Consider the following 19702-nt stretch of genomic DNA (forward strand, 5'->3'; position numbering starts at 1 on the left):
ATCTCTTAACATAGATCTTTTCACTTCTTTGGACTCCCTCGCATCTCCCGCTCCTGCGTTCCTGTTTATAAAATTTTATTCAACAAATTTATCCCCTTATTTCTAATCTTAATATCTAATTTTCCAATGTTACATCTTCCAGATTTTTATCTTTTCTTAAATTTAGCTTATCTTCATAATTCACTTCGTCTAACTCAATGGTGCCAAGTTGTTTATACTCTAGCATCCTTCTTAACATTCATACAATTTGCAATATTTTTGTAAATAAATCTTGAATTTCTTCCAATCTTCTTCCACCGTCTCCTCTCCCAGGTCTCGGATTCTGCCAGTCATCTCAGCCAGTTCCATGTAGTCTATCAGTTGCATCTGCCATTCTTCCAGTGTGGGTAGGTCTTGGGTTTTCCAATGCCTGGCGACAAGTATCCTTGCTGCTGTTGTTGCATACCTAGATGGCCCTTCTGGTCCCTTCTGATTCTATGAAATCCTGCAGAGCTGCTGCCAGTCAGTGTAGACAGTATGGAGCTAGTCAGTGTTCTGACTCTGTGTGGCAGCTTCCTGGCTGATTCAGCATCCTGGTTTCTGCAGTGATTCTCTGGGAAGCCCCTGGGGGGGCAAAAACGAACTTAAACGGGGCAGAAAGCCTCCTTGCTTGTTGGAAGCGGGTATTGAGAGGCACTCTGTCTCTGATCCTGGGGTAGTTCTCAGCCATCCTGTCTCGTAGCCATCGATATAGACTTCTCCTCCGAGGATTTTGCCTAATCCCCTTTTAAAGCCGTCAAAGTTGGTGGCTTTCACCACATCTTGGGATAGCTAATGCCGTAGCTTAACTCTGAGCCATGCGAAGAAGAAGCATTTCCTTTCGTCTGTCCAGAATCTATCTCTGCCCTCTCTCCCCCGCCCAGATGTATATGTATATATATATTATCCACGGCTTGTATCAAAACTAAATTGTACTCTTTGAGAGTAGAACCATTGGAAACGACTGGGCCTGAGTTAGGTCACCATCCATTTGAAGCCCTGTGGCGCCAGTCATGGCTTCCTGCAAAGGATTCTGGGAGCTGTAATTTGTTCAGGGTGCTGAGAGGAGCTACAGTGGTACCTCAGGTTACATACGCTTCAGGTTACAGACTCCGTTAACCCAGAAATAGTGCTTCAGGTTAAGAACTTTGCTTCAGGATGAGAACAGAAATTGTGCTCCGGCAGCGCGGCGGCAGTGGGAGGCCCCATTAGCTAAAGTGGTGCTTCAGGTTAAGAACAGTTTCAGGTTAAGTACAGACCTCCGGAACGAATTAAGTACTTAACCTGAGGTACCACTGTATTACCATCTCATCTCTCTGCGGTACTTTATCTTAAAGTTTTACGGGTCTATACACTTATCGCATTTATAAATTTTAAATTTATTATTGTACAATGTTTTGATTGTTTGTTTTCCTTCTGGGGCTGTACCCCCAAGTGTGTTTTATAAGCTGGTCTTCGACCATAATAAATTATCTATCTATCTGTCTATCTATCTATCTATCTATCTATCTATCTATCTATCTATCTATCTACTATATTACCAGAGCTACAAATCCCAGAGTGCTTTCGCCGTCAAGGAGCTCAGGGAATAGTAGCTCAGGGAAACGTGTTTCCTAACAACTCTCATAATGAACCTTAACAAAATACAGTACCGATGATTTTTTTTAAATTTTATTTTTTAACAGGTAGGAGAACCATGACTTTTTTACAAATGGTATGGTAGCGCTTTAAGTGTGAGGAGTGAATGTGGCCTTTGGGATGTGTAAGATTTATTTTTAACCCCTTGCACTTAGAAATGTAGTGTGTCAGGCAGAAACTTCCAAGACTGCCCTTTCCCCTGAGATGCTAGTTTTCTAAGGACTGTACCGGGATAGTTTTGTACCAAAGAATGTTCAATCAGGCGCACGTCCCACCTTCCCAGCCTGAAATGACACTGCTCCTATCCCAGACCATCACCCACATACCTGGAGATAAGCCCCACCAAACTCGCTGAACTTCCTTCTGAGTAACTGTTCTAACAGGTACAGCTCGAAACTCTTGGATGTAAATTTGTAATGTGCAGGTTTGAAGTTTGGGCGAAGCTAATTTGACTGGCTTTTTGCCTCAGTGGAGCCTACTTGTTTTGGAGTAGGGGTGGCGCTGTGGGTTAAACCACAGAGCCTAGGACTTGCCGATCAGAAGGTCGGCGGTTCGAATCCCCGTATCGGGGTGAGCTCCCGTTGCTCAGTCCCTGCTCCTGCCAACCTAGCAGTTCGAAAGCACAAAGTGCAAGTAGATAAATAGGTACCGCTCCGGCGGGAAGATAAACGGCGTTTCTGTGCGCTGCTCTGGTTCACCAGAAGCGGCTTAGTCATGCTGGCCACATGATCCGGAAGCCATATGCCGGCTCCCTCAGCCAATAAAGCGAGATGAGCGCTGCAACCCCAGAGTCGTCCACGACTGGACCTAATGGTCAGGGGTACCTTTACCTTTACTACCTCTAGAAGCTTTCTGAAAGCCTCTGGTTGGCTGCTTTGGGGATTGAAATTGCTGGCGTTGAATGGAGTCTCCTTGTGTTTCTTTTGCATTTGGAGTTTTGGATGTTAACATTTGCCTGCCTGCCTAAGAAAGCAGTGACTAAAATTTGCTGATCCGTTTACATTCCAGGAGATTCCTTGCTTTGGTGAGATTCTGTGCACGTTCCCTTGGGAACCCGTGCTTACTTGGGAGTAAGTCCTGTTTAATTCAGTGTGACTTACTCCAGAATTACTCCTTCAGACCAAGAATTCTTGGGCTGCAAGCCGCAGCCTATTTCAGTTTTAGACTCACTATATACATTTGGACCCTAGGCAGAGGCTTTGAGAATTCATTGTTGGAGATTTGTGTGTGTGTTTTTTAAACTATTTCTTTATTCTTAAGAAAGGAATATAAATCTGCAAACTGTGGATTGCCTCGAGATTTAATTATCCTTAGAGCAGATCCGTTGGGACTAACTGACGTTCTATCGCAAGTGTAGCCAGAGTGGTGCCCTTCTGATATAGTCAGACTTCAACTCATAGGGGAAAAAGACAGTCCTGCTGGATCAGGCCAGTGGCCCATCTAGTCTGGCATCCTGTTCCCATAGTTGCCAACCAGATGTCTGTGGAAAACCACCGAGCAGGATTCAGGATGGTTGCCGTCACTTCCTCTTGTGGCAGTGAGTTCCACAGTTTAACTATGTACCATGTAAAAAAGTCGTTTCTTTTATCTGTCCCAAAGCTTTGGAGGTCCATAAGTTCTAGTGTTGGGGGAGAGGGAGAAAAGCTCTTCACTTTCCCTGTGCTGAGCATAATTATAGAAATTATCAAGTTGTGGTCCAGCAAATAACTGGAGGGCCCTATGCATGCTACCTCTGTATGGGCTTATTCTAGGCTTGAATTTAGGTCGCATCCAGCCCAATGATCCCAGCTGAGGTGGTGTGGTTGGGCTGCAGTCCTTTTCACACTTACTTGGGAGTAAGACCCATTAAACTCAGTGAGATTTAGTTCTGAGCAGAGCTAAGAAGTGGAAGGGATCATCCAGAACATTTTTGTAGAAAACTTGAACTTTTTTGGGGGGGGTGTGAAAGTGCAATATTGATATATATACATTTTTTATATTCTTTTTATGGGTGTAGGTTTCCTTTTTAAGCTTTGAATGAAAAGGTAGGAGAGACAGTATATAAATTTATGGTGGTTTTTTGCAAGCAGATTTGCAGAGGGGGAATTCCAAAAGAAAATTCCCTCTGTTTCTCGTGCCTTTTTACTCCACTTCAGTCTCCATTGCCCCTGTTGATACATCTTCATCTTTCAAAACAGCCAGCTATTTGCTCGTGAGGCTTTAATGTTGAAGAACCCTTCAGTTGAGATTGTGTTTGTGTGTGCTAAAAATACAGCTCACTGCTGCGAGAGACGGTACATCTTGCTGCCTTCAAGAATGCCGCTCTGGCCAGCTATGTCAATGGTCTGGAGGACCAAAAGTAGTTGCGTTCTGGGTCTCTTCCGAAAAACTTATCTGCCCTTTCTCACTGCCTCTCCCCCTGCCACAAAGAAAATCCCTTTCAACTCTCACGTGCACCCTCTCTGAAACACAGCCTCAAACCCTGGTCCCCTCCAAACTACTACTACTACTACTAAATTTTTATTATTTATACCCAACCCATCTGGTTGGGTTTCCCCAGCCGCTCTGGGCGGTTCCAACAAAATATTTAAAATATAATAAAGCATCAAACATTAAAAGCTTCCCTAAACAGGGCTGCCTTCAGATGTCTTCTAAAAGTCAGACAGTTGTTTATTTCCTTGACATCTGATGGGTGGGCGTTCCACAGGGTGGGCGCCACTACCAAGAAGGCCCTACGCCTGGTTCCCTGTAACTTTGCTTCTTGCAGTGAGGGAACCACCAGAAGGCCCTCAGCGCTGGATCTCAGTGTCTGGGCTGAACGATGGGGGTGGAGACGCTCTTTCAGGTATACAGGACCGGGGCCGTTTAGGGCTTTCAAGGTCAGCACCAACACTTTGAATTGTGCTCGGAAACGTACTGGGAGCCAATGTAGGTCTCTCAGGACCAGTGTTATGTGTTCTCGGCGGCCACTCCCAGTCACCAGTCTAGCTGCCGCATTCTGGATTAGTTGTAGTTTCCGGGTCACCTTCAAAGGTAGCCCCACGTAAAGCGCATTGCAGTAGTCCAAGCGGGAGATAACTAGAGCATGCACCACTCTGGCAAGACAGTCCGCGGGCAGGTAGGGTCTCAGCCTGCGTACCCGGTGGAGCTGTTAGACAGCTGCCCCGGACACAAAATTGACCTGCGCCTCCATGGACAGCTGTGAGTCCAGAATGACTCCCAGGCTGTGCACCTGATCCTTCAGGGGCACAGTTACCCCGTTCTGGGCCAGGGAGTCCTCCACACCTGCCCGCCCCCTGGCCCCCCAAAACAGTACTTCTGTCTTATCAGGATTCAACCTCAATGTTAGCCGCCATCCATCCTCCAGCCGCCTCCGGACACTTCACCGCCTTCACTGGTTTCGATTTGAAAGAGAGGTAGAGCTGGGTATCATCCGCATACTGATGAACACCAAGCCCAAACCCCCTGATTATCTCTCCCAGCGGCTTCATATAGATGTTAAAAAGCATGGGGGAGAGGACGCAACCCTGAGGCACCCCACAAGTGAGAGCCCAGGGGTCTGAACACTCATCCCCCCAACACCACTTTCTGAACACGGCCCAGAAGGAAGGAGCAGAACCACTGTATAACAGTGCCCCCAGCTCCCAACCCCTCTAGACTAGGGGTCAGCAAACTTTTTCAGCAGGGGGCCGGTCAACTGTCCCTCAAACCTTGTGGGGGGGGGGACTACATTTTTGGGGAGAAATGAACGAATTCCTATGCCCCACAAATAGCCCAGAGATGCATTTTAAAGAAAAGCACACATTCTACTCATGTAAAAAAACCAGGCAGGCCCCACAAATAACCCAGAGATGCATTTAAAATAAAAGGGCACATTCTACTCATGTAAAAACATGCTGATTCCCGGACCGTCTGCAGGCCGTATTTAGAAGGCGATTGGCCGGATCTGGTCCCTGGGCCCTAGTTTGCCTACCCATGCTAGACGGTCCAAACAGCAAGGCCAATGATCAAGGGTGATAGGGTTTGGAGTAGACAAACAATGTCTGGCGGGCACCATGCCCACTTGCATACATGTGCAGACCCTGGTGCTTTGAAGAATTCACAGCAGCCGTGCGCTTGTATGCGTGCACCCATGCTCTTTGAAGCAAACACGCACACTCTTACACACTTCTCTTCGTACGCACAAACAAACACACTTTCTCACCTACATTCTTCTTCTCTGTCCACCCACCAATCATGTACATGTCTATTTTTGGTGGTTTCTATGGGGTGAGTGAATGTGGCAACCCTCCCCTCCTTGCGCTCCCTCACCCCACCAACATCTAGGTTGAGGATTCTGGATAAGAAACAAACAGCACGTCCTGTTTTGCAAACTCAGTTCTCACGTCTATTTTAAAAGGGGCCTATTATTTGCCCGCTTCCGAACTTTGTACCCACTTTTGCAAAACCCTCGCAGCCTTGGCTCCGCTCTTAATCTGGGCTTTGAGCGCTCTTCTGTTTAGTTATTGTGAGGTGGCTGCTGCTGCTGCTGTTTTACAAAGCTTCTCATGCAGGTAAAACAACAACAACTCCAGAGGTGCCGTTAACCTGGCGAGGGCAAAAGCGTAACTCTGCCTCCCCCCCCCAAAAAAAAACCCCTGGCTCTAAAGCTGCAGAACTCTGGAATAAATACTAGACAAGGTTCTCTGCTTCCCCCAAGCCTCAGACGGCTGAGATTTGGGGGAAAGTTTCCCCGTATCTGACAATTTGACACCTCGGCTGTCTTGCATCTCGCCAAACATTAGTAGCTGCGGATCCTAGCCAGACTTTTTGGGCTGCAGGGCAGTGGGGCAAGCTTTTTGCTGTCAAACTACATTCCCTTGTGGGTTGTCTCTGTGGCGTGATGGACCCATGCCAGCAGCAGGCAGGCCTGAAGTCAGTGGGGGAGGCCCAGACCCCAAACTGGGGTTCCCTTTCCCTCTGTTTCTGTTCCTCCTTTCTCTCTCTTTGCCTCGGCCCAGTTAAAGCACATAGCTGCTCCCCAAAGAATCCTGGGAATGGTGGTTTTTAAAGGGTGCTGGGAACTATAGCTCTGTAAACTACAGTTCCCATGATTCTTGGGTGGGAGAGGGTGTGACAACCTCCTCCCTCTCCTCCTCTTCATCTGGCAGGGTTTGAAACAGACAGTTCTTAGGAATATGCAGTGGTGCCTCAGGTTACATACACTTCATGTTACAGACTCTACTAACCCAGAAATAGTACCTCAGGTTAAGAACTTTGCTTCAGGATGAGAACAGAAATTGCGCGGCGGCAGCAGGAGGCCCATTAGCTAAAGTAGCACCTCAGGTTAAAAACAGTTTCAGGTTAAGAACGGACCTCCGGAACGCATTAAGTACTTAACCCGAGGTACCACTGTAAAAAGAAGCTGCCTTCTACTGAAAGTCAGACCGCTGATCTATCTAGCTCTGTGCCGTCTACACTGACCGGCAGCAGCTGCCCTCCTGGGTTTCAAACAGGAGACTTTCCACTGGGGTTTAACACGGGGAACTTCTGGTGCAAAGCAAACCTAGAGAACTCATTGCTTCCCAAAGGTCTTTTGGAATTAGCTACAGACCCACCGGTTGCCCGTCCATGCTTTTTAGATAGAACATCTTACATGTGGATGGTTTTTGCATTGCTCCTTGGCTTACGTGGGAGTAAGTCCCATTGCAGTTAGTGGGCCTTTCCTCCAAGTTAAAATACACCAGCAGTTGTAGACCTGAGTTGCTCGGGGATGATAAGAAACCCTAAGATATCAGTGCAGTTTGGGAAGAGTCGGCCTGCCATCTTGATTCAAAATGGTGCCCAACTGTATCAGCACATATAGAAAAACTCAGTCCTGGATCTCAAAGACCGTTGTGCAAATTTTGGATCCGCTCTCATAAGAGGTTTCTGAGTGCAAAGCGGACAGCCAACCTCCGAACTCACACCACTGATAGGATCCACCCTGGATATTAGGATCCTCCTGGGGTGTGGGGACAGTTGGGTGACTAAATTTCCAATAATCGAAACAAGTAACACAGACCTAGCTTGTTTTGAATGTCTGTGGGTGCTCTTGACTAATTGGTGAAAATCAAGGTTGCGTAGACTTTAAAAATAAATAAATCTGGCTATATAAATATTTGACTCTGTGTGAAGTTTGTCCTCTCCACACCCTGCTTACTTAGCAGTTCACAGTTGAGTCAAACGAGATGCGGGCTGTTCCGTTGGTGGGGTGTGTGTGTTTTTCTCTAAGGCTGCTACCAGATCCAAATTTAATCAGAGTTGCGGTGATAGGACAGGGTCCTTTTTGTTGAAGCTCCGAAGTCCCCCAGTTGCTTTTCCATCTGTTGGGGAAAAGATACTGATGTCCTCTATCTTTTCCCTATAGTGGGAGAAAAGCAAATGGGGGTGATTATCCCCCCCCCCTTCAAAAAAGCTGGGAAATTGTCAACACCTCCTCCCACTGGGTCTGTTCCTCCAATCATAAGAAGGACCCAGTGGATCGGGCCAAGAGCACATCTAGGCCAGCATCCTGTTGCACAGTGGATCAGTGCATTTGGCTGTTAACCAGAAGGTTGGTGGTTCGAACCCACCCAGGGATGGCTGTGAGCAGGATTCCTGCAGTGAAGAGGGCTGGATCCCTTCCAAGTCTACAGTTTTGTGATTTCTAAGCGTGACCCAAGCACAAGAAGAGCAACCGGTGTTCGGAAACATTCCTGCTTCCATCCATGGAGGCAGCAGAGAATACGCTGGTAGCCATTGATAGCTGTGATCTAGGGCTGCCCAATACAGTGGAACCTTGGTTTTCGAATGTAATCCGTTCCGGATCACTGTTCGACTTCCAAAACATTTGAAAACCAAAAACTGAACATGGAAGCCTCAATTAAGTAGGGAAACTCAAAATGGAAGCCGCATCAGATGTTTGGGTTCTGAAAAACGTTTGCCAATATATCTGCAAAAAAAGTTCTGCAAAAATTTTATAATCCACATTAAGCAGGGATATGGGGCGGTAATTCTTAAGTTGTGTTTTTTCAGACACAGTTTTCGGTATAAGTGTGATGTAAGCTTCCTCTGAAAAACGTTTGAAAACTGGAACATTTACTTCCCGGTTCTCAGTGTTCGGGAGCCGAAACAGAAACGTTCGAGAACCGAGGTTTGACTGTACCTGGTTTTCAACATCACAATATATCACCAGCTAAACATTGTGCTGTGTCGATATATCACAATGTCTGAAATAAGGATAGAGCTGGTTTTCAACTTTGTGATATATTACCAGCTAAACATTGCAATAAACTGATTTATCACCATGTCTGATACGAGAATAGTGAAGTCTTTTAATGTTTAATTATGTTTTTATATATGTTGGAGGCCAACCAGAGTGGCTGGGGCAACTCAGTTAGATGGGTGAGGGAGGTATAAATGATTAAAAAAAGTAACAAGTACAATAATAATTAGCTAGCTTCACGGTTCTTCCCATGTTATGATTTTTGCATAGCACACACACAAGCAAACATCATGATTCGCGTTATATTGCCAGGTGAAAAATTATGAAAGCAATATCATTTTATGGACTTCAAACCGGTTTGGCTATTCAAGTTGTTGACCATCACTTTTAACTCTTTGCTGCGTTAAGAATCCAGTTCAGAAACTTCAGCAATAAAGCGAAAACAGAAGCTGCCAAGAGTCAACCCGCGTGTTTTCCCGCAACTCGCCCACTCGAGCCCTTAATTCCTCCAGGACAGCAAGCAGTATCTAATCTCATCGATCTTCACAAGAGTAAAATAGGTCATTGGTGCTCCTAATTAATGAGCGGCGATCCTTGCCTTTTCCAGGATCTCCACCCTGGCCATTTCCGATCCGTCCGGTTTTTTGCGCAATCGGTGCACAACGGCAGCAGCGCACTCCCCACGCATCAAGGAGTTGTGGTTTTCTTGTGGGGATTCCTCGTTCGCCACATGGCCAGCCTGCAATATTTTGGACGCAGGGGTGGGGTTAAATGCCATTCCAGCCCGTTCAGATGTCATATCCGCTCTCAGTAATGATTTGCTATGTACCCGGGCCTGTACTTAACAGCAGGGGAAAGTTGGAAGCTACAGTGGTACCTCGGGTTAAATACTTAATTCGTTCCGGAGGTCTGTACTTAACCTGAAACTGTTCTGTACTTAACCTGAAACTGTTCTTAACCTGAAACTGTTCTTAACCTGGAGCACCACTTTAGCTAATGGGGCCTCCCACTGCCGCCAGAGCACGATTTCTGTTCTCATCCTAAAGCAAAGTTCTTAACCCAAGGTACTATTTCTGGGTTAGCAGAGTCTGTAACCTGAAGCATATGTAACCTGAAGCATATGTAACCCGAGGCACCACTGTATTCTTGAATACTCAAATTCCACTTGTGTTTTTTATTGTTGTTGTTAAAGGTTGTGAAGAGTGACATCTATGGCGCAACCGTATTTTGGAATACTGTATACTGTTCTGATCACCTTACCTCAAAAAGGATAATCTTAGGGTTGCCATATGTCTGGAATTTCCCGGACATTCCTGGAATACTGTAGTCGGAAGGGTTGTCTCGGCAGAAATTGTTCTTGCCGATTTCTGAAAAAAAAAAAAAAAAAAAGAGCTAAAAAATGGCAAAAACACCAGGCCTTGTGGAAATCCACCCAAGCAGAATGGAGGAAGTTTCAGGACAGATTCCTCTTCTATGGAACTCACTTCCACAAGAGGCAGTGACGATGACTGATTTTGATGGCTTTAAAAGGGGACTGGGCAAAATTCACAGAGGAAAATGCTATCAAAGGCTATTAGCCACGATGTCTACGTTCTGTCTGCGGCTGGGCGATACCCGCTTTCCAACATCGCGATGTATCACCATGGCGATAAAGCGTTGCATTGTGGTGTTGAAAGGGAAGGAGCATTCTCGGACTTCCGGGTTAGCGCGAACGGCTAATGGCGGATTCCCTCCGAGCTCCGGAGGGAATCGGCTCTACTGAGGACGGGTCTTGCCGTGCCGGCGACACGGGGACCCTCAGAAACCGCAGGCGCGGAAGCCTGCGGACTTGGTGACTCGGTGGGCACCTTAAGCGCCCTCCCCGACCCACGAAGAGCCTTTTTAAAGGCTGCGGAGAGGGTACGGAGAGTGGCGTGGTGCTGAGAGTAGACCGCTACCTCAGTGGAGCGAAGCCGCAAGCCATGGCCGGAGAGCGCTGACTTTCTTCCCAAAATTTGGACTGGATAACAAAGGACCCGTGAGTAGTGGAATTTGGACTTTAAAAATTTTATCCTGTGAATTCGGCACGATCGGGGGATGTGTTAAAGGGAAGTCCGCACCCCCTCTACTTATAGACGATTTAAAGCAAGGAACGGAGAATTAAGGCGGAATGAATACTGTTTTGATGATTTAAAAGTTTTTCACAAATTTGATAGAAGAAGACTTTGTGCTGGAGAGAAAGGGAATTTTGGAACTTTGTGTGTAATCCTCCCCAAAAACCCGGGAGTGTCCTATTTGGGTGCCGGAGGAAGAAGTGAAAGGAGTTTGACAGCTGTCAAACGGGCGGACAAAGTAAAGAATTTTGTTATTTAACAACTCTTGGAATTAAAGCTGATACATTTGGACTGAGGCGATTGGAAACAAAGTATTGATAATAACAAAGTAACAGATTATTGGAAAAGGACTACTAAATAACTGAAAGCCCCCTAGGGGGAATTAGTGACATTACAATGGCTGCAGAGGGAAAATTACTGGCGGAGATAGAAAAAATGTTCTTTCTCGTGGGAATCCTGCAGGAGCAGAGTATGGCTCTGAGTAAAGTTTTTATGACCTTGAATTCTGAAACAAACAACTCTGCTGAATGCACAAAGGAGACGCATGATAAAAACTGCAGCTGAGAAGGAAGAGATGCCTTTGGAATTGACAGAGAAGAAAGAAGGAGTTCAGACACTACAAGTGGAAAATATCAACCAGGAATCTGCATTGTTAGAGTATGAGCAAGAAGACCTTTGGATTACAAACCTGCGAAAGATGAGAAAGAAGAAGAGAGAAGTCCCTGGAGTACTTGGAATATTAAAACTAAAAAGAATAAAGCAACATGATTGGGACTTTCCTCTTGAGTATGGAAAACTAGATGGTCTTTCGCAGCAAACACTCTTTAACATTCTGGATGAAAGAAAATATGATGTGACTCTGACTGAACTCCTTCGGGGTCTTAGGACCAACAAAGAGGACTACCAACATAGTTGGCAGAGAGGGACTGACAGAGAATCAGACGCCTCGGACGTGAGGAATCCGGGCTAAGAACTTTTTTTTTTTTTTGGACATTTGTCTGGGAAGGGACAGAAACCGGGGCGGGGGGGGGGGGAGAGAATAGAACTATAAAATGTTATGTTTTGTTTTACTTGGTCAATGTGACCTATAATTAATATAATAAAGGGAAAATTTGTGGAGGGGAAGTTAGATCGACCTTAAAAAAAAAGAAATTAATGATTGTAAGAGAATTGGATAAGTTGAATATAGATAAACAAAAAGAATTTAATTTTTAAAAACAATATGATTATCTTTAAGAGGTTAGGTAAGAACTTGCTGAATTAATTTTGGAACTGGGATGTAAGAGGAGGGGGTGGGGGGAAGTCAATGAAAGTGGGTAAAGAAAATTAGGGTATGTAATTGTATTTGTGTGTTTGTGTGTTCTTGTCTTTGTGTGTGTGTTTGTTGTTATAAAATGTAAAAACCCAATAAAAATTATTTAAAAAAAAAAAAAGAAAGGGAAGGAGCATTCTCGAGGCACCGAGGTGCAACGGCTGCCGCCACCAGCTCCTGGCGCAGGGCGGAAGGCAAGGCCCACCTGCGATTTACCACCAGGTGAAGGCGCCATTGTGCTGGCCCTCAAACCGGTTCTGGACGATGTACTGATGAATAAGATCTGTCACGTTGAAGAGACATGTCTTCTTCCTGTTTTTGTTTGTTTCAGGCGTTTGCATATTCGTTTCAGATTAATCTGTTTGGCTGTGCGGTGCTGTAATAACGGGAGGCCCTTATGTGGCAGGATATTAAAACGGGGAGTCAAACCTGAGGAAACGAAATCAACTCCTGTCAAAAGCATCCACCGCCCAAAGAAGCCCAAACTCAAATGTAATAAGAGCTTGACAAAACAGGTCAATCCAAATGATAAACTGGGAATGATGTTGTTGTTTAATGTGTTTTTAAAAACGCCGTTTATCTGTTTCGAAACAGGAGCAAAGTTTGCTACAGGGCCTGAGTCGCTGGCTTGCTGGAACTGTTGTCAGCCGCTCTGGGATGGATATAAATAAATTATTATTATTATTATTATTATTATTATTATTATTATTATTATTAGGTGGTCTTTTGAGTGGCTGGACTACAGCTTCCATGGGACCCAGCCACCATGGTGGAATAGCCCCAGGAGGTGATAGGAGTTGTAGTCTAGCCACTGGAAGGCCACAGCCCTGCCTGAAAAGACCACAGGACTTTGGTTAGGATATTCCAGGAAAACCAGTGGCTCAGGAGCTGGGGGTGATGGGAGTTGTAGTCCAGCAACATCTGGAGGGGCATCACAGGCATGTGGTTTGAAACAGGGCGGGTGAGACGGCCTCCCGCCTGCCTAAGGATTTATTCTTTATTTTATCACGCCCTCCAAGGAGCAGCATACATGGCTCTCCCCATTTTACCCTCGCAGCAACCCTGTGGGGTAGGCTAGGCTCAGAGGCAGCGACCGATCCTCGCACCCAGTGAGCTTCGTGACAGCGTGGGGGATTTGAACCCCGGCCTCTGCCGTGAAGCGCGCTGGGTGACCGCAGACCCATCATGGTGTCTCAGCCTATCCCGCCTTGTAGGGTTGGGCTGAGGAGAGCGGGCAAAGGAGCAGTTCAAGAACGGATGGGAGCCAGGAGGAGCTCTGGTTGTGGCTCCTGGTATTGTTTTGGTTTCTTCACCCAAGTGGCCATGCCAGTGTCACCCTGAGGCATTGTGGGAAATTTAAAATGGTGTCACCCAAGGTGTGCTTGAAACCTTTCTTTAAAAAAAAATAAAAAATAAATTATCAGTTTTTAAACATCATTTTCAACAATTTTTAAACATACTTTTATGTCTTATACAATTTTTTGACTTCCATCAATCAAATTTTCCATTCTTTTCACTTAATATACATTTCTTACTTTCACTATTACATTTAAATCTCATAACTAATATCTCTCTTCTTTGCAATATTTCATATGTTTTGCCTTACAAAACTTCTTGTAGTCCTACTAGCGTAATTTGTTGATTACAGTTGCTCTTCAAATAGTTTGTATATTTCTTCCAATCTTCTGTAAATCTCTGGTCCCGCAGGTTTCGAGTCCTTCCTGTCATTTTATCCAATTCTGCGTAGTCCATTAATTTTGTCTGCCATTCTTATTTTGTCAGTGAAACCTTTCTTTTTGAGGGGCAACTAGGGCAGGCCTTAGCAGGCAGCTCTGGCAAATGACCAAAGGGGTTGGTGTGCTGTTGCCAGGGCTGAGGAGCTTTTCTAGGAGAGGCCGGGAGGTTCTGGCCTGCTGTGGTTTCCTTGTCACAGGCGGCCATGTGCTTTTTGGATGCAGATTGGGAGTGCTGAGTATCCCTTCATACCCCTCAGTTTGGTCCATGCCTTGAGTTCGAGTTCTGACACTTTGGGTTCATGCCTTGAGTTCGAGTTCTGACACTTTGGGTTCCTTCAGGCAAACATGAAATGTAGCAACTTTTCCTTTAGGGAAAGATGCTTTGTGGTCACCGACAGAGCACCCAGGATTCAATCCCTGGCATCTCCGGAAAGGGCTGGGAACGTCCTCAACAGCTGTTGCCAGTCCGTGTAGACAATGTTGAGCTGGTATAACGCAGCTTCACCTGTTGCTTTTAAAAATCAGCCCTTTGTTTAGCACCATGAGGACTAGAATCTTGCTTTGTTTCATGCGGATGGACCATAGCTCAGGTGCAGAGCATCTGCCTTGCATACTGTAAAGGTCCCAGGTTCAAATCCTGGTGTCTCCAGCTAGAGCCGTGGAAACTCCTGCCACAAATCCTGGAGGGCAGCTGCTAGCCAGAGCTAGACGCACCAAAGTTCTGATTCCTAGGTTCCTGAGGCTGCCTGTGAACGTGTTTTTTTTGACATACCGAAGCCATCCCCGCCAAACATGCCCGTTCCTGGTGGCGCATTGCAAGGGGGTCATGCGCCCATGCGTGGGTTTTGGCTGCCACATTCCCCGACGATGCATCACTCCTAGTCGGGGGTCCTTTGTCTTGGGGCTGGGCTGTCGGCCCGTTGCCCTGGGGGCTCCCCGCTGACCCTTTTTGCTTCCAGTCACGTGAATTAATCGGAGCTGACATCTGCTTGTTTAGCAGAGCTGGGCAGCTGGATCAAAGCAGTGGGTGGGGGGCGCCTGCAAAGGCTGTGCCCCCTCACTTTTTGGGGGGTGCTTTTGGAGAGAGTCCTTTCCTGTACATCATCAAACCTTGGGCTTTATACTAGGATGAAGAAAAGTCCGTGAGGGCTGGATTTGTGTGTTAAGAGAGAAACTTCTTCAGGATTGCTAGGTGCAGGTTTCTGTTGTTGAAGAGTCTTCTACAGACAAATGGTTTTGGTCAAGAATGCGAAAGAAACAGGATGGCACTGCTGCGATTGGGGGGAAAAAAGGGAGGTAAAATATACCACAGGATTAAGATAAAATCTGTGAGGCAAGCTCAGAAAGAACTTGCAGCAATATAGTCCAGAAATCCCTCACAACTCCCCTGAGAGTGATAGCACCATTTTGCAGAATGAGGGTGCCCGCTGCCCCCCTGTGTGACTCCCTGCTCTAGCCTAAGATCCTTCTGAGGCAGGCAATGCTTTCTCAGTGCTGAAATCAGATGTGTCTGGCTTGTTTAGTCATGCCCAATGCTGCTATAAAGTACTTGCCCTCGGGGGAGGGTGCTGGTTGCCCCTCTGCACGAGTGCCCGCTATGCTTTTTGGCTGCTTTCAGTCAGGCACTGCTAAAGCGATGGAGTAATTCTACCACATTTCAGTGTTGGATGGGAGGTAAACCTGTTGAAGGAGGTGGGGGGGGGGAGATTACAGGCACGTTCTTTCCACGAGTGGGTGTTTTCTGCCTCATGGGAGCTGTGAATTATATTTAATTAACTTTGGGAAAATCCCAGCATTTTCCCTCAGGGACTTTTCGAACATGTAAACCACAACAAACCTGTGAAATGCTTTCTTTTTCGGAACGGGCGAAATGCTTTTTTTGCAATGCTCAGAGTGCGCCGTCTGAAGACATTTATGTAAGGCAGGAGTGGAGGGAACAGTGTTGAACTACAACGCCCATCATCCTTGACCATTGGGCCCCCAATCTAAGAGGCACCTCTGTGCCTAGAGCAGGAGTGGGGAACCTTGCCCCCCCCCCCGGTTGTTGTTGCACTCAGACTCCCATCAGCTCCAGCCAGCATGGCCAACAGTGGGGGATGATGGGAGTTGTAGTCCAGCAACGCCAGGAGAGAGACAGATTCCCATCCCTGCTGCAGACCTAATGCAACACTCAAACCCAAGATTTCTGCAGCCTGAGCCAGATGTTGTTGTCCTCCGACTCCCATCAGTCCCACAGCCAGAATGGCCCAGTGGTCAGGGGCAGTGAGAGTTGTAGTTCAGGTTGCTGGCCTTTGATGTGGAAACTTGAGGAGTCATCGGCCACACCTTAAATAAGGGCCTGGGAGCAAACTGGATGCCAACGCGGATTAGGAAAGGCTTGGCATTCGTGTTCTCAGCATCCGGTCTTAGCTCAAAGGAGAGTCGTGGTGTTCTCCAACTGATGGAATTTCTGACGTGTCTCCAAAGAACTCTCTGATAATCTTCTCCGTCTTCTGCAGCTCCCCTGGCTTCTGTTCACTGCATGCTTTTGGCCTATTTTGGCCATGAGAACTAGAAACTTACTTGCTGTTGGGCATTGTTTTGTTTTTAAAGAAAGCTGATTCTTAGGGATCTTCCTTTTGCACCTTTTACCTTTTCTGCTGTCGTTGCTGTTTTTTAGATGCCAGGCTCGTTTTAATCCGGGTTCTTCTCCTTCCAGAAAGTGCCCCATCTAGGAAGGGGCACAGAAAAAATACATATTCTCTCCATCTTGCCCTTAAGACTCTACCCAGGCCACATCTCTCATTGACTTTGTTTTGGCCACTCTTTAGTGCTTTTGCCTGGCTGGAATGTGTCCTCAAACCCTGGTCATGCCTCTTCCTTGCCAGGATGTAGGAAACAGAGGGGCATGGGCAAGTCTGTTCATAGCAACTCACCAGCCTACTGCCCAAAGGTTTACCGCTGTTGCTCCTTCGGCTTTTGAGCATGTCCCGCCCAACCCTGCCACACTGCCCCCAGAAAGTTGCCCTGCAGGGAATGCGGCCCTTTGGCTCAAAACTCCTCCCTATCCCCTGATCGCTTTGGCGGCTGACTGATTTGCTTCTCCCCATTCGCAGATTCCTTGAAGAAGACTATGCCGTCCAGGTCTCCATCAACGATTACCTGGATATCTACTGCCCGCACTACGAGCAGCCGCTGGCAGTGGGGAGTCCGGAATCCTTCACTTTGCTCATGGTGGACATTGAGGGCTACCGGGGCTGCTACGAGACGCCGGGAGCCTTCAAACGCTGGGAATGCAACCGGCCCTATGCTCCTTACGGACCGGTCCGCTTCTCGGAGAAAATCCAGAGGTTCACCCCTTTCTCGCTGGGCTTCGAGTTTCAGCTGGGCCATGACTACTACTATATCTGTGAGTTGGGCCTTTGGCAGGCAAGGATGGGATGGTTCTGAGTCGACTTGAGGGCCAAATTGTACAAGGTTTTCTCTGAGAGAGAGTTATGAATGGGATTTAGTGCTGCACCAAACTTTTTTTTAAAAAATAATTTTTTATTTGATTTTCAATAATCTATATAAAAGCCCATTCCAAATCCGAATGTCAAAATTACTCTGAATCTCCTGACTCCCCCCCCCCAAAAAAAAAAATCCCTTCCATGGGCCCTATTGATCCTATTTTCAACTGCATATCACATTTTTTAATCTTTCTAAATTATCCATACATACTGTTACATTACAACTGTGTTTTAAAAAGATCTTGTCTTCTTGGTCCCTGAGCTTCCCAGTTAATTTTGCCATTTCGGCAAACTTAATTTACAAGTTTTGGGCTGGGTTTTGCAACAGAAGATAGGGTGAAGCAGCATTTCTGTGTGTGTAAGGTTTTTTTTTTGGGGGGAGGTTTTTTAAAAAATGTATTTATTTGTATTCAAATGTATTTCTTGATTTAGTAAATTTATATCACGCTCTTGATCCAAAGGCCACACAGAGGGTTTAAGATATGGTGTGTTTATCTGTTGCATTTATATCCCACCTTTTTCTCCAGGGAGCTCAAGGTGACACCAGTATTCAGAAATAATAGCCCTGTTTGGACAGTGGCTAAGCTTTGGGTGCTCCTCTGAACTCTTTCTGATAATCTGTGAACTTAACCTCACCCATTCGTTGCTATGGCATCTGTGACTGAGCCCTAACCCTGCCCTTGACCGCCTATGTGGTGTGGTGGTTAGAGGGCCGGACTGGGGCCTGGGAGACCTGGGTTCAAACTTCCATTTGGTCACAAACTCATTGAGCGACTCTGAGGCCATTTCTCTCTCTCTGCCTCACTGGGTTTTTGCAAGGATTAAATGGAGGGGGGGCAGCGACACCTTGTTCCCTTCCTTGAGCTCCTTGGAAGAACATGAGGAGAGCTGGATCAGGCCAATGGCCCATCTAGGCCAGCATCCTGTCTGTGCTGGTCCAGGGGGGAGGTTACCGTGGGGCAAGGTCCAGGACCTGAGTTGAGGGTCGGCAGACAGTCCTCCTCGGGCGAAGCGGGGTCCACAGCGAGAAGCCGGGCAAGGACAGGAACTCTGGGGGAAACAGGACTGGATGCTGGCTGAAACAGCTCATCAACGACGTTGCTCCCGCAACCTGGGACCGGGCTGACCGGCCTTTATCTTCTCTGAGGCCAGGGGCGGTCCCGGCCCCCAGGAGACCCGCCTCTCCTGGCCTTAAGGCGAGCACTTCTCCTGGGAGAAACCAGTTCCCTTCACCTCTCTTCCCTGAGCCTCTGCAGCTCAGGAGAGGCTGAAGGGTTACTGGGCCCAGGGGGAGACTCACCTGCGGGCACTGAGTCCTCAACCACCTCTGGAGCCAGAGTGGAATCACCTGGTGCCTGCTCCTGAGGATCCGGCACAGGTGCAGGCGCTTCAGAATCAAGGCCCTGCCCCAGTTCAGCCGGCCCTGGAGGCGGGGACTCCTGTGCAGGCTGGGATTCCTCCGGTTCAGCCTCTGAATCGGATTCCCAGGCCATCACACTGTCCAACCAGATGCCTCTGAGGAACCTGCAAGCAGGATTTGAACACAGGAGCCCTCTCGCATCTTGTGGTTTCCAGCAAATGGTATTCAGAGGCCTCCAACTGCAGAGGCAGAGCTAAGCCATTGCAGCCAGTAACCATTGACAGCTTTCTCCTCCGTGAATTTGTCCAGTCCTCTTCTAAAACTATCCAAATTGGTGGCCATTATTGCCTTCTGTGGGGGCGAGTTCCGTCGTTTAACCATGTGCTTCCCCCAAAGGGTTATGTGGGCTGTAGTTTGGTGCTGGAAGGTTTGACTTTCTTGCATTCTAACCCCACTCTGTCTCTCTTATCTCTGGGTCCTTTCCCTCCCCATAGCTATCCCCACCGCAGAGAGTCCCGGACGCTGTTTGAAACTGCGGGTTTCAGTTTGCTGCAAGACAACCAGTGAGTCCTTCTATTGTCTGTCCATCTTGTTCAGGCAGGGATGTGGGGAATAATAGGCATCAGCAGGGATTCCCCTGCCGCCACCCCCCCCCCCCCGGTACAGAGAACCAAGTAAATAATCCAGACAGAGAAATTAACTGACCTATGAACACCTGAATTGTTCAGCAATCACTTCTCCAATAAGGACCAGGAGAAAATTCTGAAAAGCCAACCTGGAGATCAGGGATAGGAAAACCTCAAGCCAAATGTGGCCCTCAAGACCTCACTCTCTGGCCCCTAAGACTCTCCCT

General features: G+C 47.1%; 1 protein-coding gene and 1 long non-coding RNA gene across 2 annotated transcripts in view; one reads left to right on the forward strand and one right to left on the reverse strand.

Moving 5' to 3' along the window:
* The window catches only part of EFNA4 (ephrin A4), a 32906-nt gene that overhangs the window by 4799 nt on the left and 8405 nt on the right, over positions 1-19702 (forward strand). The window contains exons 2-3 of the mRNA XM_081841421.1: positions 17097-17389; positions 19344-19412. Of these exons, the coding sequence (XP_081697547.1) occupies positions 17097-17389; positions 19344-19412 (362 nt within the window). The remainder of the gene's footprint in view (positions 1-17096; positions 17390-19343; positions 19413-19702) is intronic.
* On the reverse strand, positions 8780-13569 carry LOC309330201. The gene is made up of 3 exons (XR_014151371.1): positions 13315-13569; positions 10121-10227; positions 8780-9599 (listed from the first exon to the last, which is right to left on the reverse strand). It is a non-coding gene; the product is annotated as an uncharacterized lncRNA (long non-coding RNA).

Source organism: Podarcis erhardii (genome assembly GCF_964252035.2).
Source record: "Podarcis erhardii genome assembly, chromosome: 15".
Lineage (NCBI taxonomy): Eukaryota > Metazoa > Chordata > Lepidosauria > Squamata > Lacertidae > Podarcis > Podarcis erhardii.